At 42.5% G+C, this 26,034-nt stretch overlaps 1 protein-coding gene and 1 long non-coding RNA gene across 3 annotated transcripts in view; one reads left to right on the top strand and one right to left on the bottom strand.

The window, feature by feature from the left end:
* Window positions 1-407: 407 nt before the first annotated feature.
* LOC132503616 (uncharacterized) lies at window positions 408-1,195 on the bottom strand. The gene is made up of 3 exons (XR_009534629.1): window positions 1,123-1,195; window positions 573-663; window positions 408-489 (listed from the first exon to the last, which is right to left on the bottom strand). It is a non-coding gene; the product is annotated as an uncharacterized LOC132503616 (long non-coding RNA).
* Window positions 1,196-1,292: 97 nt separating this feature from the next.
* Window positions 1,293-26,034, top strand: part of PSMF1 (proteasome inhibitor subunit 1) — a 46,774-nt gene continuing 22,032 nt past the window's right edge. Inside the window, exons 1-4 of one of the 2 annotated variants that reach the window (XM_060078526.1) lie at window positions 1,293-1,576; window positions 8,056-8,208; window positions 9,724-9,806; window positions 21,863-22,045. In XM_060078526.1, the coding sequence (XP_059934509.1) occupies window positions 1,448-1,576; window positions 8,056-8,208; window positions 9,724-9,806; window positions 21,863-22,045 (548 nt within the window). In that variant the 5' untranslated portion in view covers window positions 1,293-1,447. The remainder of the gene's footprint in view (window positions 1,577-8,055; window positions 8,209-9,723; window positions 9,807-21,862; window positions 22,046-26,034) is intronic. The other variant, XM_060078527.1, reaches the window with a different exon arrangement.

The following is a 26,034-nucleotide window of genomic DNA, read 5'->3' on the forward strand; positions in this document are numbered from 1 at the left end:
ATGTGAAAGAGGGAGACTGGTTAGGAAGCTTCTGCAATAGTCCAAGTATGAGATGCCAGAGGCTCAGACCAGGGTGGAGGCAGTGGAGGTGGGTGGAAGTGGTCCAATTAAGAATATATTTTGAGGGTTAAGTTGACTAGCTTTGCTGTTGGATCCGATGTGGGTGGGAAAGAAGAGGGGAGTCAAGGTTATTGCAGTCAAGAGTGCAGGGAAATTGGAGGAGGTAATGTTAGAGAGAGACATTGGGGTGGGGAGCACAGACCACAGGAAGGTTCCTGCAGACCATGAGAAGGACTTACTTTTCTTTTGAGTGTGATGGAAGACCTGGGAGGGTTTTGAGTAGAGAAGGGATGTGATCTGGCATGTTCTAACAGCATCTCTAGTTGCAGAGTGTAGAACAGACTTTAGGGAGACAGAGATGGAGTATGGCAGTTTAGAGCCTGGTGCAGACATCCAAGGGAGAGATGATGATGGCTTGCAGGGTGCTGACTGGGATGGAAAAACTAAATTTATTTGAGTAAAAACAGTAAGTGGTAAAAATCATGAAGGAGACAGACAAATAAATGACTGACATTTGGTAGTGGATCAGGAGCGCCAGCTCTCCAGTCAGCAGCTGCGTCTTCTTGGGGGAAGCGGCTTCCATTCTCCAAGCTGGTGACAAATCTGCAAAATGGGAATGATAATGGAACATACCTCATAGAGTTTTTGATAGAGTGATGTGAATGTTTTGACACAGGACCTAGCACACAGTAAACATTTAATAAATGTTATCCAAGGAGCCAGACTGCTAGATTGCTGTACCATCTCTGCTACTCACTCATCTTTGTGAGATTTACCCCTCTGTGTGTCTGTTTACCCATCAGTAAAATGGAGCTATCAAATACCAACTTTATGGGGTTGGGTGGTGAGGATTAAATAAATGAATACAAGTAAAGCATTTAGAATAATGTTCCATGGAGCAAGCACCGCATGTGTCAATTATTATTCTGAATATATTATAGCCCTATTTCATTACCTCTTCTCCCACCAGCATACGTCCACCCTATTCTGCAGATGGGAGGTCTGTGGCTCAGAACAAGGTAACCTCTCTTCAAACGATGCCACAACCTACGTGTAGCGTACCTGCCCGCTGCGGGGAAGACGGAGATTCCAGCTTTGAAGGACCTTGTCCCCAGGGGTCCTGTCCCGACAACGCGCTGCATGTCGGAACCTTTTAGCGTCTCCCTTCTGTTTCCAGCCGGGCGCGCTGGCGCAGCAGCGCCGGAGCGGGAAGTTACTTCCGGCGGTCACACCCCAACGCCGAGCGTCTCCATTTTGGCCGCGCAGGTGGAGACTCGGCGAGAACTAGCGGAGTAGCGGAGCGGAGTCAGCAGAAGTGTGAGGGCCGAATCGGCTCACCGCACTTTCTCCCTTCCTTCCTCCGCCCGCAGAAGCCGGGGGCTCTCTCATGGCGGGCTTGGAGGTACTATTCGCGTCGGCGGCGCCGTCCATCACCTGCGCGCAGGACGCGCTCGTCTGCTTCCTGCACTGGGAGGTGGTCACGCATGGCTACTACGGCTTGGGTGCCGGCGACCAGGTACGCCACGGAGCCGGCCCGGGGCCAGTGTGGAGGGGGTAAGGTGTCTTCTGCCCAAACCCAGAGGACCGGAGGCTCGGTCCAAAGTGCCTGATCGTCCCTCCTCCCAGGTCTGGGTCCTAGGAGTCAGGACACCATTGGTACCTTTAGTCTGCGGGTCGGGGAGGTGCTCTCTTGTCCTAGCCTAGCTGGCACAACACGATTTGAAAACCCAAGGACAGAAACTCGCTGCAGCACAGGCTGGCAGTCTCCGAGGCCGGGATTGTGCGGGTCTGGCAGCGAGACAGGGGTTACTCTCCTGAGTACTCCTCACCTACCCGTGCTCCGCCAAGCTCCTTCCCACGCTGCTGGGTGGGGTGCGGCTGTACCCAGTACTACCCTCCTCATACTGTAGTTGAGTGCACACCAGATATCTGGATCCAGGCACAGGTATGTGGGGAGGTTGGGCCGACTCAGCTCCAGTCAAGGGCCCCTAGAGCTCAGACACCCTTCACGCTTTACTGAAGGACCTGGTGCAGCCCACTCACCGTTACGGTCTTCACTCCGGCTCCGGGGGAACAACCACCTCCCACACACGTACAGACATGCACCCTGGGTGTAGGGCCAAGTAAGTTTCCTCCCCAACAGCTGTCCCATCCTCAGGCTCTGCCTCTTACAGCAGGGGGCCCTGTGGTCATCCCCAGAGAGCCCCAGGACTGGCGGGCCCAGCCGGCCTCACTAATTCTTTGCCGTAGCATTCTCCCGTCTTCCCTGCCCCTTCCCTCTGACTCTCCCCCTGTACATCATTGTACACACCAGCTTCCTGTGAGAACTGGGCCTGGGCCCCTTACTGCCCCTTCATTTCCCTTCTGCTCCATCCGAGAAAATATCCTCCCATACACACGCTCAGGACTCGCTGCCTGCGCCTCACTGTCACTCTCTTCTCACTCTCAGAACCTAGACCGGCTCTGGGGAGCAGGGCGCTTCACTCCTTTCATCTTACGGTGAGATTTTAACCTCACTCTCATTTCTAACTGCTTTAGTTCTCAAATTCCCTAATCCTTTTTTAGTTTCTCAGATATACATCCAGCGTCTTAATCTTTCCTCTTCTGACACAGAGCTTTAGGGATCCCTCCTCAGACACAGTTTACACATCCTGGGCTCCTAGAGCCAGGTTCGCCCCCCCACCCCCACTGCGCCATTTCTCTGTCCCTTAGAACTCGTGACCAAGACTATCACACCCCCTCATGCTTTACCCTCACCAACAGGAATAAGAAACACAAGAACTGTCATGGATTTCTGGCTCTTTCCCCCCGCCCCCCCAGACCTCAAGTGTCTCATTGGGACCCCAGATAAACAATTCCACCACCACCTCCAGGCTCACGGGAAAAGAAGGACCAGCTTCTCTGACACACACACACACACACACACACACACACACACACACACCATTCCCCCTCCCAGATGCCTTTGTTCCTGGCCTTTCTGTTCACCTTTTGCTTCCTTCCACTTACCTTGCCTTTCAACATTTCAGACCTTGGGATCAGGTAGAGGCAGGGCCCAGAATCATGAATGTCAGGTTTCCACTTTCAGTATGTAATCACCCCAAAAGAAACCTTACGTCTCCTGGCTTGCCTCATTCCAGCTTTCTAATCTTTAACAGCTCTTTCACTTGCCCCAGGCATTTCATTTCACCTTTTCCTGGGACATTCTCCCGGAAAGCTGATGTGTAGGATGGTGCAGGGGACAGTGGAATTGGAGAGGGGGTAAGACTTGTTCCTGACCTTGGGGCTCCCCTATCGACTCTCAGCGCTGCCCCCCACCCCTCCCTGCCCCTTGCCCTGTCCTTCAGATCTAACAGGTTTGCCCTGCTTTCTCCCCTCCTCATATACCTCACTCTCTGTATTTTACTCTCAGCTAGCTACTGCTGCCCTGACACACTGTTAGAACCTCTCCCCCCAGGATCAGGAACTTGTTACAGAGAGCCTGTGTGACTCCCTTCTCTTCTTCCCCTTCCACACACACGTATCAACGCTGCAGATCTGCTCCCACCACTCGTCCCCTCACAAATCCTGTCAGCAACTCTGTCTGAGTCACTTTGACAGCTTAGGGACATCAGTTCATGTAGGTCATTGCCTCCTCCTAACTGGCACCATCCCCTTGCCATGTACTCCAGGCTTCCAAATTTTCAGAAAGAACACAATCTCATTTCAATACTGGTCTAAAAAAATAAATAAGAGATACTTAGCTGAATCCCAAAGGTCCATCTAATTCCACTCTGTTTATGATGCCACATGTCGAGTTCATGCAAGCCAGAAAAAGATGCTGGCTCCAGACATCTTAGGGGAGGCCTGGGGGAGTGCAGATGGGGGTTTAGAAGGCATTGCCCACTGTCCATCTGTCCACCCCAGTGCTAAATCAAGCATGTTCCCCCATGGGGGGGGGTGGGCATTTGTTCTGCACACTAGAACATGGTGTGGTTTTGCTTCTCTTTGCCCCTTAAGTGCCACTGGAATTCAGGTTGCACTTGTCCTCCTCTCACTTCTGCTGAGTTTACTTTCATTCAGAGTAGAAACCTTTTGGAGGCGCATCTTTCCTATTAGTTTATTTAAGAGAGGTTTTAGTTTTCCAGCGTGGGGCCAACAGTCTCAGCTGAGACCAGTAGTATTTGCCAAGTTCAGAGGATGTTTATGTTGCCTCTCCAGCCACCTTCTGCTTCCCACCCTTCTGGGGGTGATAAGAGAGAGAGGAAGGTCCTGAAATTGTGTACTTGATCATTTAATATGTTGACAGTTAAATAGAAAGCTAAATTGTCTGCTTTTCTCTTTGGTTTTGTGTCCTCTAGTACAGGGGAATTGTGTACATAAAACTTGATTAGAAGAGCAATACAACTTCAATAAAAAATTCAATATTTGAATTTGTATTTCTTTCTTGAAGTCAGCACCGCTCCTCATAAGAGCTTTACAACTGTGTCAGGTGGTTTAAGTAGCAAGGGAATAGAGACGGCCATAGACTTAATTTTGAGAATATTGTTTTCTGTTGTAGGAATCTAAAGATTATGACAAAAGAGAGAAAATGCCCCACATGATCTTCTTTGGGTGCATTTTAGCCCAGAGACACTGGAATGAACTCATGGCCATTAAAGAATACTTCCAGCCTCAGGATTTTGCCTAAGGGGACAACTATCTTTACTTTTGGGTGGCCCATCTGGGAGACCTGGCTGGGAAAATCTCCAGCCATAGCGTGGGCAATCAGGAGCTCTGAATGCCGAACCCAGCTCTGCACTTGACTTACCATGACCTTGGGCAGTTTTCAGCCCCCCTTAGATTTTTTTTCATCCGGACGAGTTAAACTACACAACCATGTACTTTGGCTGCTTTCCAATCGTAGCTCTTTGGGAGGTCTGATATTTGATGTCCCGCTGTAGAGGGCAGTTGATTGCCATGTTTGGCTTGATATCACCAAGGCCAGTCTCTTTCAGTCCCACCTGTTTTCCCATATCAGGGCAGCCCTTGAGCTGGGGAACATTGGTTCCACTGCAGTGAGAGGTATCAGCCTCACTAGGCCCTAGGATTCTCTCTTGCTCTGGAAGCCTGAGGTTATGGGAGAGTGAGCAGGCTGAATTATTTAGAATAAATAATAAGAAATTCTGGTGGGTTGAATGCTGTACATGGAGGGTATAAATATAAATTCAAAGGCCCTTGATAGAACAAAGACAAGACATGTCATCAAATTCTTGGCTTCCAAAGTAAACCTTAAATCCAGGACACTAAACATGTTATAGGAAGTTTACCCAGTTGAGGGTGAGGGGAGTTTCTCTTAGCAGAGTGGGCTGATGAGTTTCACTTTTGTTTTCTGTCACTCTCATTTCTCTGCTTCAGGCCTGTGAGTTTCCTTGTCATTTAGCCAGGTTTGAAACCATGCCAGTTGCAATGTCTTGAATTTTATTTGGGACCACTTTGCAGCTTGGTTCCTGAGCCCCAGAGGTGACCAAGGCGGAGAGGCCCACGATCTCCATTCTTGGCCTTCCGTTGTCCTTGGTGAGGTCTGAGGTCTGTGTTGCTGGATCTTTGTCTTGTTGTTTCTCATCTTTGGTCTCACTCCCTCCCACCGTAGTCTCATGAATACAGATCTTACCAGTCCACTTGCTGCATGTTTAGCTGTAGAACTATGCTTCTATGAAAACAATATATAGATTTTTTGTGTGTTTTAAAATTTTTTACATAAGTGGTACCTGGCTGTAAATCTCATTTTTAAAAAACTTTTCTTTGTCACATTGTTTACTTTTATCTGTAATACTGCAATTAGATCTAGTTTGTTCCTTCTAACTGCTATACAGTATTCCACTGTGAACATATTTTGCATTTTAACTCCCATTCGGTTCCTCCAACAGCGTTGTGATGAAGATTCCTTGTCATATTCCCTGTGCCTCTGTGCACAGAATTTCTTCCAGGAGTGAAGGTTTTGGGTCACGGGGTGTCGGCTTACGTCATTGCACTGAATATTACCAGATTGCTCTCCAAAAGGGTTGTTAGAGTGTGAACGGCCACCAGCAGCACCTGGAGGTTGCCATTCTCCCCACACCCACACAAACACTGGCAAAAAATAGAAAAACAGATAACAGCAGTCTGATGGGTGGATCCTGGTATCTCATATTTTAGCCTACGTGTGTCTGAGTGCTAGTAAGGTTGAATGATCCTTTATGCACTGTTAGCTGCTCTTATCTTTTGCTTGTTCATACCTTTTTCAAGTGAGTTCCCAATTTTTATTGTTCGTTTTCCAGGCATTCCCTTTTTGTACTAGTTATTCTTTTCTTTTACAGCCACAGCACATAGCTCATCCTAGCCCGTGACTGCCTGTTAACTTTGTAGTATCTGTTGTTGATCTGGAGCTTTAAATTATGAGCTGTGTCAAAGACAGCACTTTTTTTCTTTTGTGGACTCATTTAAGAAATCTTTCCCCACCTGGAAATCACTGTATTAGTTTTTACTATAGAGGTAGTTTGAGAACTATTTCTCAAACGTTAGTATGTAAAAAGAAAGTCCTAGGATTTTTTTTTTTTAAGAAATGAGGCCATCACAACTCACAGTGATGCATTTTTATACCCATTAGGTTGGCAAAAAATTTTAAATTGGACAATAGCAATGTTGCTGACCACGTGGAACAAGAGCTCTCATACATACATTGCTCATGGGAGTGTAAGTCATACTTCTTTTGAAAACAATTTGACTTTATCTTATAAATTAAAAGTTCTTCCCCTAGAGATACTCTATAGGAGTTCATCCATATGTGTACTAGGAGATGTGTACAAGAATGTTCATAGCGTTGTTTATAATAGCAAAACAAATAAACTGGAAGCACTCCAAATATCCATCAACAAGTGAGTTTGTAACTTGCAGCATATTCATGCAATGATGGGCTATATGGTTGTGAACTATATAGCAAGAATGGAGCGCTGTACAGTGAGTCAGCTATAGTTAAGTGCATTGACATGGATGAATCTCAAAACAATATTGATTGAAAATGGCAGATGAAAAAAGTGATGCTGTTTATATAAAATTCAAAAACATTTGAAACAATATATTTTTAGGATTTGTGTATAGTAACACAACTATAAGGAAAAGTAAAGAAATTTTAAAAACAGCTTAGTGATTACCCATGAGGAAGGAGGAGGGAGATTCATTGGGGATATGCTACTCAAGGCTTGAGCAGGATTGGCCACGTTCTGTTTCTTAAGCTGGCTGTAGATACATAGGTGTCCATTTTATAATTCTTTTTTTGTCTTGTACGTCTGCTGTATTTTGTTGTATGAAAGCTGTTCCTAATATTTGTTAAGACACTGCAGTAGTCTGGAGAGGTGTACATTAGAATCTGCAGTTTTAGTCAACACTTTTGTGATCCCTTTGCAGATGGCCTGAATTCCAAACTTCGAGAAACACTGTCTTAGAATTTCACAGTATGCCTTTAGGTGACTGGCCTTATTCTTTTTTTTTTTTTTTTTTTTTTTTTTTCCTTTTTGCGTTATGTGGGCCTCTCACTGTTGTGGCCTCTCCCGTTGCGGAGCACAGGCTCCGGACGCGCAGGCCCAGCGGCCATGGCTCACGGGCCCAGCCGCTCCGCGGCATATGGGATCCTCCCAGACCGGGGCACGAACCCGTATCCCCTGCATCGGCAGGCGGACTCTCAACCACTGCGCCACCAGGGAGGCCCTGGCCTTATTCTTGACAGGGGGATAGAGAAGAGATTGTTAAACCAAGGCTACAGATTCTTGACAGGTTCCAGTGCTGTGTCACAAAGGCAGTCAGATATGGGGGAGGATCACTAGAGCAGGAGTCCAGAGACCCCAGACCTCTAACTTGCTGTAGGACCTTGGACATTTTACTTCTCCTGACCTCCGTGTCTTCATCAGTGAAGTGAGGGAGTGGGATTAGATTATCTGTAAGGTCCTTTTTAGATCTGAGGTCATGATCTTTCACCTCTCATCTCTGGTGTCTTTTCAGCCCGGTCCCAGTGATAAGAAATCAGAACTGCTGCCAGCGGAATGGAACAACAATAAAGACCTGTATGTCCTCCGGTATGAGTCAAAGGATGGGTCCAGAAAGCTCCTTGTGAAGGCTGTCACTGTGGAGAACAGCATGATCATCAATGTGCTGGTGCGTCCCTAGGACACAGAGGGGTCTGCTGACGGGAGTAGACCTTGGGATCGCCTTTTTGAAACCCATTTAAGAACCCTCAGTGTTCGTGAGGACTTTACTCAGTGATCCTACTTCCAGAACTTTATTCTGAGGCCAGGATCCTAAATGTAGAAATGCTTTGGGTTCAGAGATGTTCCCTGCCTATTACTGTAAGAGGAGGGACTTTCCATCACAGAGGAATAGTTAAGTAAATAAGGGAAATCCATTCAGGGACAGCTTGGGAGAAAAAAGCTTATTGTAGCCCCGGGGGCTACTTTTAGTTCTTCAGATAAGCTTAGCTTTCTGCTGCCTTGGAGCCTGTATACTTCTTGTTTCCTGTGCTGGAAAGCTCTTCCTCTGTACCATTGCCGCCTCACACAGATACACACCATCCACCCTTCCTTTAGCCTGACTGACTCCCTCTTGTTTTTCACTTACTCAAAAAGTTCAGTCCTGACTACTTACTCTCGTCTGCCAGAAAAATCTAAATTATGCCTCTGCTTCATCATTTTATTTTCCTGCCTGGTACTTAACACAGTTTGTAATTAGTGTACTTATTTATGCTTTGGTGTAATATTTGTATTCTACCACTATAGCAGAATATTCTGTAGTCTATGTAATATAGACTATAAGCACCCTGAGGGCAGTGACTCTTTTTTAAATTTTGGCCTGGTTGTCTGTATTTTTACAGAAGTATCATGCAGTCTGTATTGTGCTGGACTTTTTTCCCCTCAGTATGTTTTGGAGGTCTTTACATGGGAATGCATATAGCTATACCTTATTCATTTTAGCCACTATGTAGTATTCCGTAATACCATAATTTGTTTATCCCTCTCCCTTTTGATGAACATTTAGATTTTGTATCACACAGCGTTCTTAGTTAACAACAGAATCCCCTCAGGTTTGTTTAAACAGTCAGGTTTATTAACAGAACTGGGATAACTCACTGAATTGTTGGGAGGGCTGGAGAAATAGTTCCAAGGCTGGGCTTCCAGGGCATTGCTCCAGACCATGCCACGGAAACCACTAGCTGCTGCCACCACCCCAGGGCATTAGGTACTGGCTGACTGCCAACCCAGGTGCCCCTTCTCAGGAGCCACTGATGTTGTGACCCCTGCTGCCTCTGCTGCTACCCTCGATAGCAAGACGTCTCCCCCTTACTCAGCCTGTTTATCCATGGTGCTCACCTCCAAGTTGAAGTTGTGCATCCATTTAGCACCTCAGTTACATGCCTGTGTCCAAGCTGCAAAAGAGCCTGTGAAGTAGGTTTTTCTGGGCTCTGCCTCAGAAAGGCATTATTCCTAGATCAGAGAAGTCCCCAAGCATGAGAGATGTATTTCGTCTATTACAAACAGTCCTTATATATGTCTCTTTGTGCCCATATGTATTACTTTAGGTTGAGTATTAAATTGTTCCTCTCCCCCCACTGCCCCACCACTTACTCATTAGACCAGAAATACCCCAGTCTCTCATTTTCTATTTTCATTTTTCTAGGAACATGGCTCACAGCAAGTGTCAGACTTGACCCTGAACTTGAATGATTATATCGATTCAGAACACCTGGTTGACTTCAACAGGTATTTCTAAGGGTTGGCCTTTCCCTGGGAAAAAGAAGAGAGAACCAGTGGCCAGATATAAGGAATGGACTTGAGGTGTCAGAGAATGGAGGAGGGTTAACAGAAGGATCTTTCTCTCTTGGGCACAGTCACTTCTCATTTCTCTTCTCTGTTTATTTGAAGAGAAGATTCACGTAGGAAATGCCACTTGAAATAAAATGATGCAATCAAGAGTCCACAAGTCTACAGGGTGGAGATGGGGCCTAGCCAGTGGAGTCAGTCGGAGTGAGTTCCTAGGAGGAAAAAGTGTACCTAATCTGGTACACTCCATCCCCCAATTTTTAAAATAGACTTCATTTTTTACAGCAGTTTTAGGTTCACAGCAAAATTGAGTGGTAAGTGCAGAGAGTTTGCTTGAACCTCCCCCCTGCCCCTCACTCTCACAGTCCTGCACCAGAGTAGTGCATTTGTTATAGTTGATGAACCTACACTGGCACACATTATCACCCAGATTCCATTCTTGGTGGTGTTGGCATGTGTTTACTTTTGTAAGAAACTGCCAAACTGTCTTCCAAAGTGGCTGTACCATTTTGCATTCCCACCAGCAATGAATGAGAGCTCCCCGTTGCTCCACATCCTTGTCAGTGTTTCAGATTTTGGCCATTCTAATAGGTGTGTAGTGGTATCTCATTTTTGTTTTAATTTGCAGTTCCCTGATGACATATGATGTTGAGCATCTTTTCATATGCTTATTTGCCATCTATGTATCTTCTTTGGTGAGGTGTCCAGGTCTTTGGCCCATTTTTTAATCGAGTTGTTTTCTTATGGTTGAGTTTTAGGAGTTCTTTGTATATTTGGGGTAACAGTCATTAATCATATATGTGTTTTGCAAGTATTTTCTTCGAGTCTGACTTGTCTTGACTTTTTATTTTGAAATTTGCAACCCCACAGAAAAGAGGGTTTGCAAAAATATTACAATGAACACCCATATATCTGTCACCTAGGTTCACCAATTTTTAACATTTTGCCACTTTTGCTTAGTTTTTCTGTATGCTTTTTTGTTCTTGAACCATCTGAGAATTATTTCCAGACTTTATAAACCTTAACCCCTAAATATTACATCATGTATCTCCTTGTTCTTACACAGACATCCTCCTGTTACCACAATCAGGAAATGTAGGATTGATGCATTAATGTCATTTAATACACAGTCCATGTTCAGATTTCTGTAGTCATCCCAGCAGTGTCCTTTTTAGCTAGTCTTTTGGTTTTAGATTTGAGGTATTTTGTTTCTTATCCAACCAAATATCACACATTGCATTTATTTTCATGTCTTTTCAATTACCTTTCATCTAGAACAGTTTCCTAGACTTTTGTTGTTCTTAGCATTGGTATTTTTGAGGACTTGAGGTCAGTTGAAGACTTGAGGTCAGTTGTTGTGTAGAACATTCAGATTGTTTCCTCATCCTTTGATTCAGGTTGAACATTTTCAACAAGAACACTATGTAAGGGAAGCTGTGTTCTCCTAAGTGTTTTACATCAGGCACGTGACATCTATCTTATTGTTGATTTTGTTCAGTTTGATCATTTGGTTATGACAGTATCTGCCACCTTTCTCTCCAGTAAAGGCATCTGTTTTCCTTTGTGTTTAATAAGTGATCTGTGGTATTATATTAGCAGCCTGTGAATATTCTGCCTCCCAACAGTCTTTTACCTAGTGATTTTAGCATCTGTTGATGATTCTTGCATGAATCAACTATTACTGTGATGATTATAAAACAGTAATTTTCTATGTTTATAATTCTTTCTACATTTATTAGTTAGATTTTTTAATTAAAAGCTTTCTGTTCTCCGTCACCCTTATTTTTAATTAAAAAAATTTTTTAATTTATTTTTGGCTGCGTTGGGTCTTCATTGCTGCACGTGAGCTTTCTCTACTTGAGGCAAGCAGGGGCTACTCTTTGTTGTGGTGCACGGGCTTCTCATTGCAGTGGCTTCTCTTGTTGCAGAGCACGGGCTCTAGGCACGCGGGCTTCTGTAGTTGCGGCGCACGGGCTTAGTTGCTCCGCGGCATGTGGGATCTTCCCAGACCAAGCTCGAACCCACGTCACTTGAGTTGCCAGGTGGATTCTTAACCACTGCACCACCAGGGAAGTCCCTATTTTTATTTTTATTTTTTTTTATCTATTTTTTTGTTTGTTTGTTTTTTTTTTTTTTTTTTCTTTTTGCGGTATGCGGGCCTCTCACTGTTGTGGCCTCTCCCGTTGCGGAGCACAGGCTCTGGATGCGCAGGCCCAGCGGCCATGGCTCACGGGCCCAGCCGCTCCACGGCATATGGGATCCTCCCAGACCGGGGCACGAACCCGTATCCCCTGCATCGGCAGGCGGACTCTTAACCACTGCGCCACCAGGGAGGCCCCTTATTTTTATTTTTAAAATATCAAAATAGACTCCTGGGTTATTTTTTATTCAAAGTTATATTCCATTTCTGTCATTCTTTGAATGTTCAACTTGTTCCAGAGTTGACCAGTAGGAATTCCCTCAAGCTACCTCACCTGTCTTTTTGGCATGTCACCGTGTCAGAGCGTTTTCACACTTCCTGGCACAATAAGGTGTTCTGCCCTCACTTTGTACTTTACTTGCCCCTGCCTTGAAACCAGGGATTTTTCTAAGGAAACATGATTTCTGTTGGTGGGTAATAAGTTTCCAAAATCTGGGCCCTGAGTGTGCTCATTAATATGAAGGATGTCATTGCTTTCAGGCTTTTTCAGAGAACAGCGCTAGGAAACTTTCCTGGAGTTTTTTTTTTTTTTTTTTTTCCTTAACATTTCAAACTGATACTTTTATTTTTAATCTAACACTGCAGGATTTGTATTCTCTTATTCTGTACTTGTAACTCCCTTCTGTGTTGAGAACCCTGATGCCCAACAGCCTCAGAATACTCATTTGTTTGATTCTAAAATACACACAGATAGTTTTTGAACTGCTACATCAGTGCCGACCAAGAACAGATCTACTAAGTAAAGTCACAAATACAATTTCTTTCCAGTTCTTTTTGTCCTTTGACTGTGTCCCACTGAGCATATATAGCGTCAGAGTATTGTGTTCAAAATGTACTTAGATTTAATGCTTGTTGGTCCATCAGTGTAATGAAATTATCTGTTTGATAGATAGTTGGGTGCATTTGTTTCCACTTTATTCCATTTTGGGGACTTTGTCCCCATCCTCATTGACCTCTTCAGGGTTTTGGAGGAAGCTTGGCATCACTATAAATTCAGTCGTGAGAACTGCCTAGAAACCCTGTTGGATTTAATTGCATCTAATCAGCGATAACCATCTTTAACCCGCTCCACTTCTCTCAGACTTCAGACAACCTGCCCACATCGTTCTGGCCACCCCTCTTTGTCTCCATCCTTCTTTCATGTATCCTCTATGTGAGGAAATCCCAACTTCCACTCCTGGTCATCACCCTCCAGTCAGTTTCCCACACAGCAGTTGGACCAGCATTTTTGAAACACAGATCAGGTTATGATTAAAAGTCTTGCTTGCCATCCCTCAGTGATACCACCTCACACATGTTAGGATGGCTACTATCAAAAAACCAAAATAACAATTAGTAAGGATGTGGAGAAATTGGAACCCTTGTACACTGTTGGTGAAAATGTAAAATGGTACAGCAACTATGAAAAACGGTGTGGTGGTTCCTCAGAAAATTAATTACCATATGATCCAGCAATTCCACTTCTAGACATATACCCAGTAGAACTGAAAGCAGGGTCTCAAAGAGATAATTATGCACCCACGTTCATAGAAGCATTTTTCATAGTAGCCAAAAGGTGGAAGCAGTGTAAGTGCCCATGAATACCTAGGACAGATGAACAGATAAACAGAATGTGGTATATACAGACAATAGAATATTACTCAGCTTTAAAAAGGAAGGAAATGCTAACAAATGCTTCAGCATGGATAAACCTTGAGGACATTGTGCTAAGCAAAATAAGCCAATCACAAGACAAATTCTATATGATTCTACGTATATGAGGTACCTAGAATAGTCAAACTCATAGAGACAGAAAGTAAAATAGTGGTTGCCAGGGATTGGAAGAGGGGAGAATAGGGAATTATTGTTTACTGGGTACAGAGTTTCAGTTTTGTAAGAGGAAGCGTTTTGAAGATTGGTGGTGGTGGTGATAGCACAACAATGTGAATGTACTTAATACTACTGAACCGTACACTTAAACTGGTTAGAGTTGGTAAATTTCTTACAAATTGAATCCAAAAAAGAAACCCCAAACCCTTCAGTGAGTGTTCATTTCTCCAAGGATGAAGAACGAAATCCGTGATGAGGCCTAAAGCCTAGGGCCCAGCCCCTCTAACCTCATCCTTTGCCACTTCCCACTTAGCTCCTGTGTCTCAGCTGTGGTGCCATGTGCCTCCTCCCTCTTCAGAGCTCTCCCCTTGGCTGAGAGTGCTCTCCCCAGCCTCTTCCCACAGCCAACTACTCTTCTTCCTTCAGTTTGCATTTAAACATCAGTGCCTAAGAGAAGCCTCCCCTGCTCCCCCCATGTTTGAACCTTTTAAGCATTTAATAAGTGGGTATTTTATGATTAACTGCCTACTAGCCTGTGATCTCCTTGCGGGCAGGACCTGGGTCTTTTTCACACAGTAGACAAAGGAATGAAGGAGTGAAGTGAGGCCAGGCCTGGCCTTGGCAGAGCTGCTCTTCTGGGCGCTGCCCACACCATGACCCTACCTCACCCCTTAAGAGGGTAAAGGGAAGGACACTGAGAGTGTGGTCTCTCTCTTGACTTTTTCATTCTGGAATTCCATTGGGAGAGAAATTGACAAAACCTCTGGAAAAACCCGGGCCTGTACACCAGGCTGTTCATGCTCCTGAGAGCATTTAGTCCCCTCAGCAATTCTGAGAGAGAAACAGTGATAATATCTCCATTTTGTTTTTTTAAAAATAACATTTGTTGTTGGAGTTTTATGTGTGTTTGGGGGGGGGCGTGTTTTGATTGCTGTAAAATGACATAGTAGGACTACCTCAGAGTGTTCTGAGAATGAGATGAGATGTCAGCGCAGAGTGCTTAGTACTGGTCCCAGCCCTTCATGAATATGCAAATGGAAGAAATCTGATCACAAGGAATCATCTCCATGGAAACTGAGGCTCAGAGAGCTGGGGTATGGATCTCTCTCCTCCTGATCATAAGGCCCTCCGTCTCTCCTCTGCCTTTCTGGCAGCAGCACTGAGCTGCCTGCTTCTGGCCCCCTTCCACCATCTGGCCCTCCTTGTTAGGTCGTCATGGCATGGCATGTCTGTTCTAGGTAGAAATCTGTGCCTCTAGTTGAGCAAACTGATTTGCTAAGGAGTATAAACCTGTTCCTTTCTGTCGTGCCTCTACTATGTTAGGATGACAGGCTGTCTTTTGCTACTACCAAAATGGCAGTTCTCCCAAGGCTTAGAAATCGTGTGAGAACTTCTCCTTCGGGACTTAGTAGTTTTTTAATCAGACCTGAGTTCTACAGGTAAACCTTTTGCATAGGGAGATCAGAGGGCTTCCACCTGTATCACACACAGCTCATCTGACTGAAAGGAAAGAGGAGTTAGATTTATCCCCGCTACCCAACTTGGTCAGGGAAGCAGCATGGTGTACAAAGTTCTGTGTTCTAATTAGGAACGTGATCTTTGTAGGGATGTATGGACCACAGGCCCTTAGAACTTCTAAACCATTGCAGGTGTTACACTTTTTAGTCATGGAACTCTTTATTCAAGCACGCGTAATATTCCGTCGTCTGTATTGACCATATTTTGTTTATCCGTTCATCTGTCCTAGGTATTCATGGCCACTTACGTTGCTTCCACTTTTTGGCTACTTTGAATAATGCTTCTTTGAACATGGGTGCACAATTATCTCTTCATGTTCTTTAGGATTCTGGAGGAAAGAGTAGGGACAGCAAATGGAGGTCCTTGTGCCCTATCCACTTGGCTTTCTCCATTGCCCTTCCTGGGCCCCCTTCCATGCCAGAGAAGCCCTGAAACCACTGATCTAGTCTAATCTCAGTGATTTTATGGTTATGTAATAAGTGATTTTTTTTTTTTTTTGCGGTACGCGGGCCTCTCACTGTTGTGGCCTCTCCCGTTGCGGAGCACAGGCTCCAGGCGCGAAGGCTCAGTGGCCGTGGCTCATGGGCCCAGCCGCTCTGCGGCATGTGGGATATTCCCAGTCCGGGGCACGAACCCATGTCCCCTGCATCGACAGGCGGACTCTCAACCACTGCGCCACCAGGGAAGCCCAATAAGTGATTTTTTAATTAAACTTTTTATTTTGAGATAACTGTAGACTTACATGCAGTTGTAAGTTGTAAGGTATAATACAGAGAGACTTGTATCCTTTGTACATTTTACCTTTATACATTTCACCTCAATTATAACATTGTATAAAACTACCTTAAATATTACAGTGAGGATATTGACATTGATACACTGACAGTAAGTATTTCCATCACCACAAGTATCCTTCCTGATGCTTTCTTATAGCCACACCCACTCCCCCTCCCCACCCCTCACCCCCTGGCAACCATCATTTATTCTCCATTTCTAAAATTTTGTCTTTTTAAAAAAAATTTTTATTGGAGTATAGTTGATTTACAATGTTGTGTTAGTTTTAAGTGTACAGCAAAGTGAATCAGTTATACATATATATATATACCACTCTTTTAGATTCTTTTCCATATAGGTCATTACAGAGTATTGAGTAGAGTTCCCTGTGCTATATAGTAGGTCCTTATTAGTTATCTATTTTATATGTAGTAGTGTGTATATGTCACTCCCAATCTCCCAATTTATCCCTCCCCCCTCCCCCGATAACCATAAGTTTGTTTTCTACATCTGTGACTCTACTTCTGTTTTGTAGATAAGTTCATTTGTACCATTTTTTTAGATTCCACATATAAGTGATATCATATGATTATTTGTCTTTGCCTGACTTCACTCAGTATGACAATCTCTAGGTCCATCCATGTTGCTGCAAATGGCATTATTTCGTTCTTTTTTATGGCTGAGTAATATTCTATTGTATATATGTGCCACATCTTCTTTATCCATTTCTCTGTCGATTGACATTTAGGTTGCTTCCATGTCCTGGCTATTGTAAATAGTGCTGCAGTGAACATAGGGGTGCATGTATCTTTTTGAGTTATGGTTTTCTCTGGATAGATACCCACAGAGGGATGGCTGGATCATATGGTAGCTCTATTTTTAGTTTTTAAAGGAAGTTCCATACTGTTCTCCGTAGTGGCTATAACAATTTACATTCCCACCAACAGCGTAGGAGGGTTCCCTTTTCTCCACACCCTTTCCAGCATTTATTGTTTGTAGATTTTTTGATGATGGCCATTCTGACCCGTGTGAGGTGATAACCTCATTGTACTTTTGATTTGTGTTTCTGTAATGATTAGTGATGTTGAGCATCTCTTCATGTGCTTTTTAGCCATCTGTATGTCTTCTTTGGAGAAATGTCTGTTTAGATCTTCCACCCCTTTTTTGATTGAGGTTTTTTTTTTGATATTGAGCTGCATGAGCTGTTTGTATACTTTGGAGATTAAATCCTTGGTCGTCTATTCATTTGCAAATATTTTCTCCCATTCCGAGGGTTGTCTTCTTGTTTTGTTTATGATTCCTTTACTGTGGAAAAGCTTTTAAGTTTAATTAGGTCCTACTTGTTTATTTTTGTTTTTATTTTTATTACTCTAGGAGGTAGATCAAAAAAGATCTTGCTGCAATTTATGTCAGAGTGTGTTCTGCCTGTGTTTTCCTCTAAGCGTTTTATAGTATCTGGCCTTACATTTAGGTCTTTATTCCATTTTGAGTTTGTTTTCATGTATGGTGTTAGGGAGTGTTCAAAAATGTTATGTAAATGGAATCATACAGTATGTAACTTTCGGGATTGGCCTTTCTCACTCAGCATAATACCCTTGTGATCCATCTGAGTTGTTGCATGCATCAATGGTTTGTCCCTTTGTCTTGCTGAGTAGTATTTCATGGTATGGTAGGCATGGCATTTCACAGTTTGTTTAACCATTCACTAGTTGAAGGACATCTGAGTTGCTTCATTTTTTGCTATTACGAATAAAGGTGCTATGAACATACATGTACAGGCTTTTGTGTGGACATTATTTATTTCTCTACAATAAATGCCAAGAGTTCAATGATAATTGCATGTTTAGTTTTTTAAGAAACTGCCAAACAGTTTTCCATAGTGTCTGTACCATTTTACATATCCACCACCAGTGTATGAGTGCTAGTTTCTCTGTATCTTCACCAGTTTCTGGTGTTATCACTATTTTTCATTTTAGTTATTCTGATGTATAGTAGTATTGCATTGTGGTTTCAATTTACATTTCCCTGATGGCTAATGACAGTTCCTTGTATATTTCAGATGCAATTCCTTTGTTGGATGTTGGTTTATAAATGTTTTCTCCCAGCCTGTAGTTTGTTTTTTCATTCACTTAACAAGGTCTTTTGCAAAGCATAAGTTTTTAATTGATAATAGCTATTTGATAAATTTTTGCTTTTATGGATCAAGCTTTTGGCGTCAAGTGTAAGAACTCTTTGCCTAGTTCTAGATATCAAAGCTTTTCTCCTATTTTTTTTCTAAACATTTTATAGTTTTATGTTTTACATTTAAGCCTGTGGTCTATTTTAAAGTAATTTTTGTATAAGTTGTGTGGTTTAGGGAGAGGTTCATTTTCTTGCCTGTGGATGTCCAGTTGCTCCAACACCATTTGTCATTGAATTGCTTTTGCAACTGTGTCAAAAATCAGTTGTCTGTACTTGTGTTGGTTTATTTCTGGGTTCTCTTTTTTTTTTTTTCCATTGATCTTTGTGTCTGTTCTTCTGCCAGTGTCACATAGTGTCTATTATTGTAACTATGTATCAGTAGTATGCCTGAATATTGAGTAGAGTGATTCAAGATCGCCCAATTCTTCTTTGTCAAGATAGTTTTCACTATTCTTGAGTCTATGCCTTTCTGTATAAACTTTAGAGTAAACTTCTCTTTGTCCATGAAAAACCTTGCTGGGATTTTGATAGGATTTGCATGAAGCTTACAGATCATTAAACCTAAAATGGGAAAAGTTGACATTTTTACTATGAATGTGGTATGTCTCTCCATTTATTTAGCTCTTGCTCTGTTTCTTTCATCATCATTTTATAATTTTCAGCATATAGGTCCTGGACATGTTTTTTGCTCTTTTGGAGTGTGAGAGGTGATTATAAACGGTGTTCCGTTCTTGGTTTTGATTTTCGAATGTCCATTGTTAGTATATAGAAATGCAGTTTATTTTTGTGTGTTGATCTTATATCCTGTCACCTTGCTGAATTCGTAGTGTTCTTGGAGGGGTTTTTTTGGTAAATTCCTTGGGAATTTCAAGGTAGACTGGCATGTCATCTGCAGATAGAAGCAGTTTCATTCCTTGTTTTCTAATCTGTGTGCATTTTCTTTGTCTTGCCTTATTGAAGTGGCTGGAACTTCCAGTATTATGTTAAATAAGAGTGGTTAGAGAGAACATCCTTACCTTGTTCCCAGTCTTAAAGACAAAGTACTCAGTCTTTCATTACTAAGTATATTGTTAGCTGTAGTTTTTTTTGTAGATGCTCTATATCATGTTGAGGAAGTTCTCTTCTGTTCCTGGTTTGTTGAGAGTTTTTATCATGAATGGATTTATCGTGTTGGATTTTGTCAAATACCTTTTCTGTATCAATTGATATAACCATATCATTTTTCTTAGCTTATTGATATGGTAGGGATTTGTAACTATTGAACCAGCCTTGTGTACATACAATAAATCCTATGGTATGTAATTCTTTTATATATTTTTGAATTTAATTTGTTAATATTTTGTTGAGCATTTTTGCATCCAAGTTCATGGGAAATAGTGATCTGTAGTGGTTTTTTTTGTTTGTTTTGTTTTTTTTTTTTGGCTGTGTTGGGTCTTCGTTTCTGTGCTTGGGCTTTCTCTAGTTGCGGCAAGCGGGGGCCACTCTTCATCGCGGTGTGCGGGCCTCTCACTGTTGCGGCCTCTATTGTTGCGGAGCACAAGCTCCAGGCGTGCAGGCTCAGTAGTTGTGGCTCACGGGCCTAGTTGCTCTGCGGCATGTGGGATCTTCCCAGACCAGGGCTCGAACCCATGTCCCCTGCATTGGCAGGCAGATTCTCAACCACTGCGCTACCGGGGAAGCCCTGTAGTTTTCTTTTTTTTGTACTGTCTGTCTGGATTTGATATCAGCATAATACTGGACTCATAAAAATGAATTGGGAAATGTTCCCTTCTCTAGAATTTTCTGGAAGTGACTGTAAATTGGTGTTAATTCTTTAAATGTTTGGTAGGCTTCTCCACTGAAATCATCTGGACCTGGATATTTCTTTTGGGGGGTGCTTAAGTAGGAATTGTGTTACTTTAATAGAACTCTTCAGATTATCTATTTTATTTTGCCTAAGTTGTTACAGTTCGTGATTTTTGAAGAATTAGTCTATTCTAAGTTGTTCAATTATGCTGTTATTAGTATTCTCTTATCCTATCAATGGCAACAAATTTGTTATAATATCCCATTGCATTCTTGATATTGGTGATTTGTGTCTTCTCTCCCTTTATGTTTGCTGCTCTTGCTGGAAGTTTATCAGTTTTGTTCATTTTTTGGAAGAACCAGTTTTTTGTTTTTTTAATTTTCTCTTGTTTTTCTGTTTTCTCATTTATTTATTTTTATTCTTTATTATTTCCTTATTTCTGCTTGCTTTTGGTTTAATTTGCTCTTCTTTTTCTAGGTTTTTGAGGTTAAAATTTAAATTGTTGATTTCTTTCCTTTTTTCCAATGTAAACATTTAGTGCTATAAAGTTTCCTCTCAACACTGTTTAGCTATAATCTCACATAATTTAATATGTTGTACTTTTATTATTATTCAGTACTTTGTATTTTTTTTCAAGACTTCCTCTTTGATCCATGGATTATCTAGAATTGTATTGCTTAACACCATGTACTTAGAGACTTCCTTCCAGTTTTGATGCTTAGTATGATTCCATATGGTCGAAGAACATACTCTGTATGATTTCAGGTTTTTTTTACATTTATGAGGTTTGCTTTTTTTTTAACTTATTTTTTATTGAAATATAGTTGAATTACAGTGTTGTGTTAATTACCGCTGTACAGTAAGGTGATTCGGTTATACATGTATACATGTATATACATTCTTTGTCATATTCTTTTCCATTATAGTTTATCACAGGATATTGAATGTAGTTCCCTGTGCTATATAGTAGGACCTTGTTTATTCATTTTATATATACTAGTTTGCATCTGTTAATCCAAACTCCCAATCCAACCCTCTCCCACCCCCCTGCCCCTTGGCAACCACCACTCTATGTCCCTGATTTATAAGGTTTGCTTTTTGACCCCAGATATGGCTCATTTTAAAACACCAGATTTTTAGGAACTCTGTGGAGTCCTACTCCCTGTTACCTCAGTCTGCCTCAACACTTCATCTATAGCTCACATTGCTTGTCTCGCACCAGCAGAGAAAAGAGGCCTAGAGCAGCCTTCCAAGGACCCCTGAGTTAGTGACAGAATTGGACATTAAGCCCTGAGAGCCCTGCCTACTGGACTAGGAACCTGGTTCATCCTCCCCATGGAGGCTTTGCCTTCCATGACCCTTCCCATGACATGTGATGAGCACACAATGAGGCTGAGGGTGGGGTGGGGTGGGGTGGGGTGGGCAGGGCAGGGCACAGAGGAGTAGCCAGTCTAGGCCCTGTGCCCCTTACACCCTCACTGCTTTCTAATGGGGTGGTAAACGAGGAGGGGCAACTCAGATGCCTAAGAAGCTTAGGCCCAAATCTCGGAGACAACACCAGGCTGTTGTCCGCCGGGCAGCCCGTTCCCACCATCGCAAACGGTCCAAGCATGACGCCAAGAACTATCAGGGCCACCGCCGCCGCCGCCGCCGCCCCCGCCGCCGAAATACTGTACGCAGGGTTGCCAACCAGCTGCAAGCAGTTGACACCTCGTCTCCTTCCTGCAGGGTCTACAAGAAGAGTGAGGAACTTCGGTCTCGTCTTGTGTCTGGGATCATCACACCTATCCATGAGCATTTGGTCAAGGCTAGCGTAAGTCCCCAACAGGAGTTTCCCCCTGCCACTGCCAGAGAGGTGGACCCACTCCGGATTCACCCACACCATCCACATACCAGCCGGCAGCCTCCCTGGTGAGTACAGAGCCCACAGTGGCAGCCCATGCCTCTGCAGAAGGAGTCCAACCATGATCATCTTGCCACTTGACCCCTCTCTGGCCCCCGTGTGTCTTCAACAGAATTATCAGAGTCTTGGTATATGGAGATAGAAAGTGGAGATATAAGTGGAGCAGTGAGTTCTTGTACTGCTACTAGTCACCCCAACAACCTAGCATCCTAAGGCTGCCTACCTCCTTTCTAGAGGCCACACACAGCCTCTGAGTCTGCCCAAGGGTCAGTGCCTCTGAGGCGTGTGTGCAGTCCTCCAGAGTTGCTGCCCAGGTAGTTCAGTTTTTTATTCCAGAGCTATTTGTCTGTGCAGGACCCTGGACCAGGCTTTTGGGGAAAATGTAGAAATACTGGAAGTTACTGGAGGGAATATGTTCCCAATGTTCCCTTTCTTTGCCTTTCACTTCATTGTAGTCCCCTGATCTCTTTTACAACTTGAAAACTTTGCCAAAACAGCATGAGGTATGAGCAAGTCACATACAAGGTCTTTGCAGATTAGGATGGCAGCACTTAGGACTGGAGACTTCTGCTCTGAGGGAGAAGACAAGGACCAGGGACACCTTAGTCTCTAGTTGAGATGGCATGTCCCAGTTTGGAGTCCACAGTGTGATAGTAATGGTGGGGTTGGCGGGGTTGTGGGGGAGGGCTCACTGTGCGGCCATAATAAGCACTCAATAAGTGTTAGCTGCCGTTGTTAAAAATGACTCTGTTTTGCAATTATATACCTTTGGTTAATTAAATAAATAGCAAATTTGTTTAATTACTATCATAAGTAATAATTGGCAAGTCTCTGGCAACCTTTGGAAATATTGGGTTCTGTGGGGAGAGTGGAGGATAATAAAAAGTGGTTGAAAGGTTGGGAACAGCTTGTCTGATCTAACCTCTTTATTTAAGATGACCTGTCTAAGGTCACCAGCCACTAATAAAGAGACAGAGCCAGGGCTGGGGGTCTAGGTGTCCTCACTCCAGCACAGTGCTCTGTTGTGATGCAACCAGAATATGGTGAGAAGATTTAAGGATAAGCCCTGGACAGCAATCAAATTGGGGGAGACTTTTAGACCTTAAGTAATAGTAATTCTCAGGTCTCTCAGATTCACTTCCTATTTCAAAACAAATATTCTCTGAAGTCTCCTTCACTGTCTCAAAATGGAATTCATAGATCATCTAACTTACCAAATGGACAGTTTCAAAAAGGATCAGTATAAAGTCCTGATTATAATATAAATGAGAAATAAAAAGTGAGTAATTAATAATATGTATTTCATTGTGTAGATGCCTGAGCATGATTACACTGGAAAAGATAGGCATTTGCACTTGTATATGGAATTATTTTGAATTTGACAGTAACAAAAGCAGGCACGTGCTATGTTATAATTACATTTCTGGAAAAATTTTTATTGAAACAGTATAAAAATACTTTGTGTTCACATATAAAATGGCCTTAGACTAACTTATGGTAGGTAATTTTATGTAGGCTTTACATTTCTATGAATGTCTAACAAGACTTTGGCAAGTTGTGTAGGATGTAGATTATTCATTATGTGGAGCTCTACTGTGGATTATAGAGCATGAAGCATCTCTGTTCTTTGCCTATAAATGCTATAAGCACTCTCCAATCACCGTGACAAACAAAAACACCCCTGGGGCTTACACAAAAACACCTCCAGGGCACCTGGAGACTCTGCTATCCTAATTGGGAATCATAGACCTGAATCTGGAATTATGAAGGTAAGAAATCCTAGCCTTGGAAGAACAGAAAGAATGAGAAAATCACCATATTGAAGCTTCTACTGAAATAATGTAGTGACTAGGCACAAATTGTCAATGGTTGCTAAAACCATTAGGTAAAAGGTTGATGGGCAACTTTATAATGGATGAATCAGACTGATAGCACCTGAAGCCATAGGTCAATCTTAACACTAAAAGTGGGATAGCCAGACTTTGTGTATTCTAATACAATGCAATAGTAGGTTCACAACAACATGAATCTAGATTGAACTCCCAGCTTAAAAGAAGCATGAGAGGTAGAAGAATGAGTTAAAGAGACTCATGAGGATACATGGGTTCCAGCCAATGTATGGAACATGAAAAATTTTTACAGGATTAATTGATCTTGTTTTTTTTTCATTAAATAATGGCATGGGGAGAAAAGGGAGAGGGGGCTTGTTAATTAGAGTCTTATCAACTAAATCCAGTGTTGGACTTTGTTTTGATCTTGATTCAAATAAACTAATTCTAAAATTATTTTTGAGATATTTGGGGAAATTTGAACAGGGACCAGGTATTTGATAATGTTACTGCTAATTTTTTAGGTGACATAATTAAATTCTGGTTATGTTTAAAAAAAGTCTTTGTCTATTATATATATATAATTTTATTAACTGAAATATTTAAGGGTGAAATGATATGTCTGGGATTTGCTTTAAAATAATTTCACCCCCTAAAAGAGTGAGACATTGGGAAATGAGTGTAGGGGAAATAAGAATGGTAGAATATTTTGTTTTTTAATTTATTTATTTTATTTATTTATTTTTGGCTGCTTTGGTTCTTCTTTGCTGTGCACAGCTTTCTCTAGTTGCAGCAAGCAGGGGCTACTCTTTGGGGCGGTGCATGGGCTTCTCATCATGGTGGCTTCTATTGTTGCAGAGCACAGTCTCTAGGCACGTGGGCTTCAGTAGTTGTGGCACACAGGCTCAGTAATTGTGGCTCGTGGGCTCAGTAGTTGTGGTGCATGGGCTTAGTTGCTCCGCAGCATGTGGAATCTTCCTGGGCCAGGGCTCGAACCTGTGTCCCCTGCATTGGCAGGTGGATTCTTAACGACTGTGCCACCAGGGAAGCCCAGAATGGTAGAATATTGATAATTGTTGAAACTGAATGGAAAGGTACATGGGTGTTCATAAATTAGACTTTGTACTATTTTTTGGTCCCTTTGAAAATTTCCTTAATAATGAGTCTTTTATTGATACCAATCCTTCAAAAATTCTTCCAAAAAATAGAAGAGGGGGCTTCTCTGGTGGCGCAGTGGTTGAGAGTCCGCCTTCCGATGCAGGGGACACGGGTTCGCGCCTCGGTCCGGGAGGATCCCACATGCCGCGGAGTGGCTGGGCCCGTGAGCCATGGCCTCTGAGCCTGCGCGTCCAGAGCCTGTGCTTCACAGTGGGAGAGGCCACAACAGTGAGAGGCCCGCGATAGAAGAGGGAGGAACACTTCCCAACTCATTCTGTGAGGCCAGTATTACCCTGATAGCAAAACCAAAGACATCACAAGAAAAGTACAAACCAGTATCCCTTATGAATATAAATGTAAAAATCCTCAACAAAATACTAGCAAAAGAAATCCAGCAACATATAAAAAGGGTTATACACCATGACCAAATGAAATTTATTCCAGGAATGTTTGGTTTAACATCTTAAAATAAATCAGTGTAATATACCATATTAATAGAACAATAGATGAAAAACACATGTTCATCTCAATAGAGAAAAAGCATTTGACAAAATCCAACACCCTTTCATAATAAAAGCATTCAACAATAGAAGGAGACTTTCTCAACTCCCAAAGCACACAGCTAACATCCTACTTAATGGAGAAAGATGGAATGCTTTCCCCGTAAGGTCAGGAACAAGATAAGGATATCTGCTATTGCTACTTTTCTACAACACGGTACTTGAAATTCTAGCCAGCGTAATCACTCAAGAAAAAGAAATTAAAGGTATCCTGATGAGGAAGTTAGAAGGAAAGCAATCGTTATTTGCCAATGACATGGGATCCTGTATATAGAAAATCCTAAGGAATCCTTTTTAAAAACCTTCTAGAGCTAATGAATGAGTTCAGCAGCGTGACATGATATAAGATCAGTAAACAAAAATCAATTGCATTTTCTATACACCAGTAGTGAACAATCTGAAAATGAAATTAAGGAAATAATCTTATTTGTAATAACCCCTAAAGGTATA

Source organism: Mesoplodon densirostris, chromosome 16 (genome assembly GCF_025265405.1).
Source record: "Mesoplodon densirostris isolate mMesDen1 chromosome 16, mMesDen1 primary haplotype, whole genome shotgun sequence".
NCBI lineage: Eukaryota > Metazoa > Chordata > Mammalia > Artiodactyla > Ziphiidae > Mesoplodon > Mesoplodon densirostris.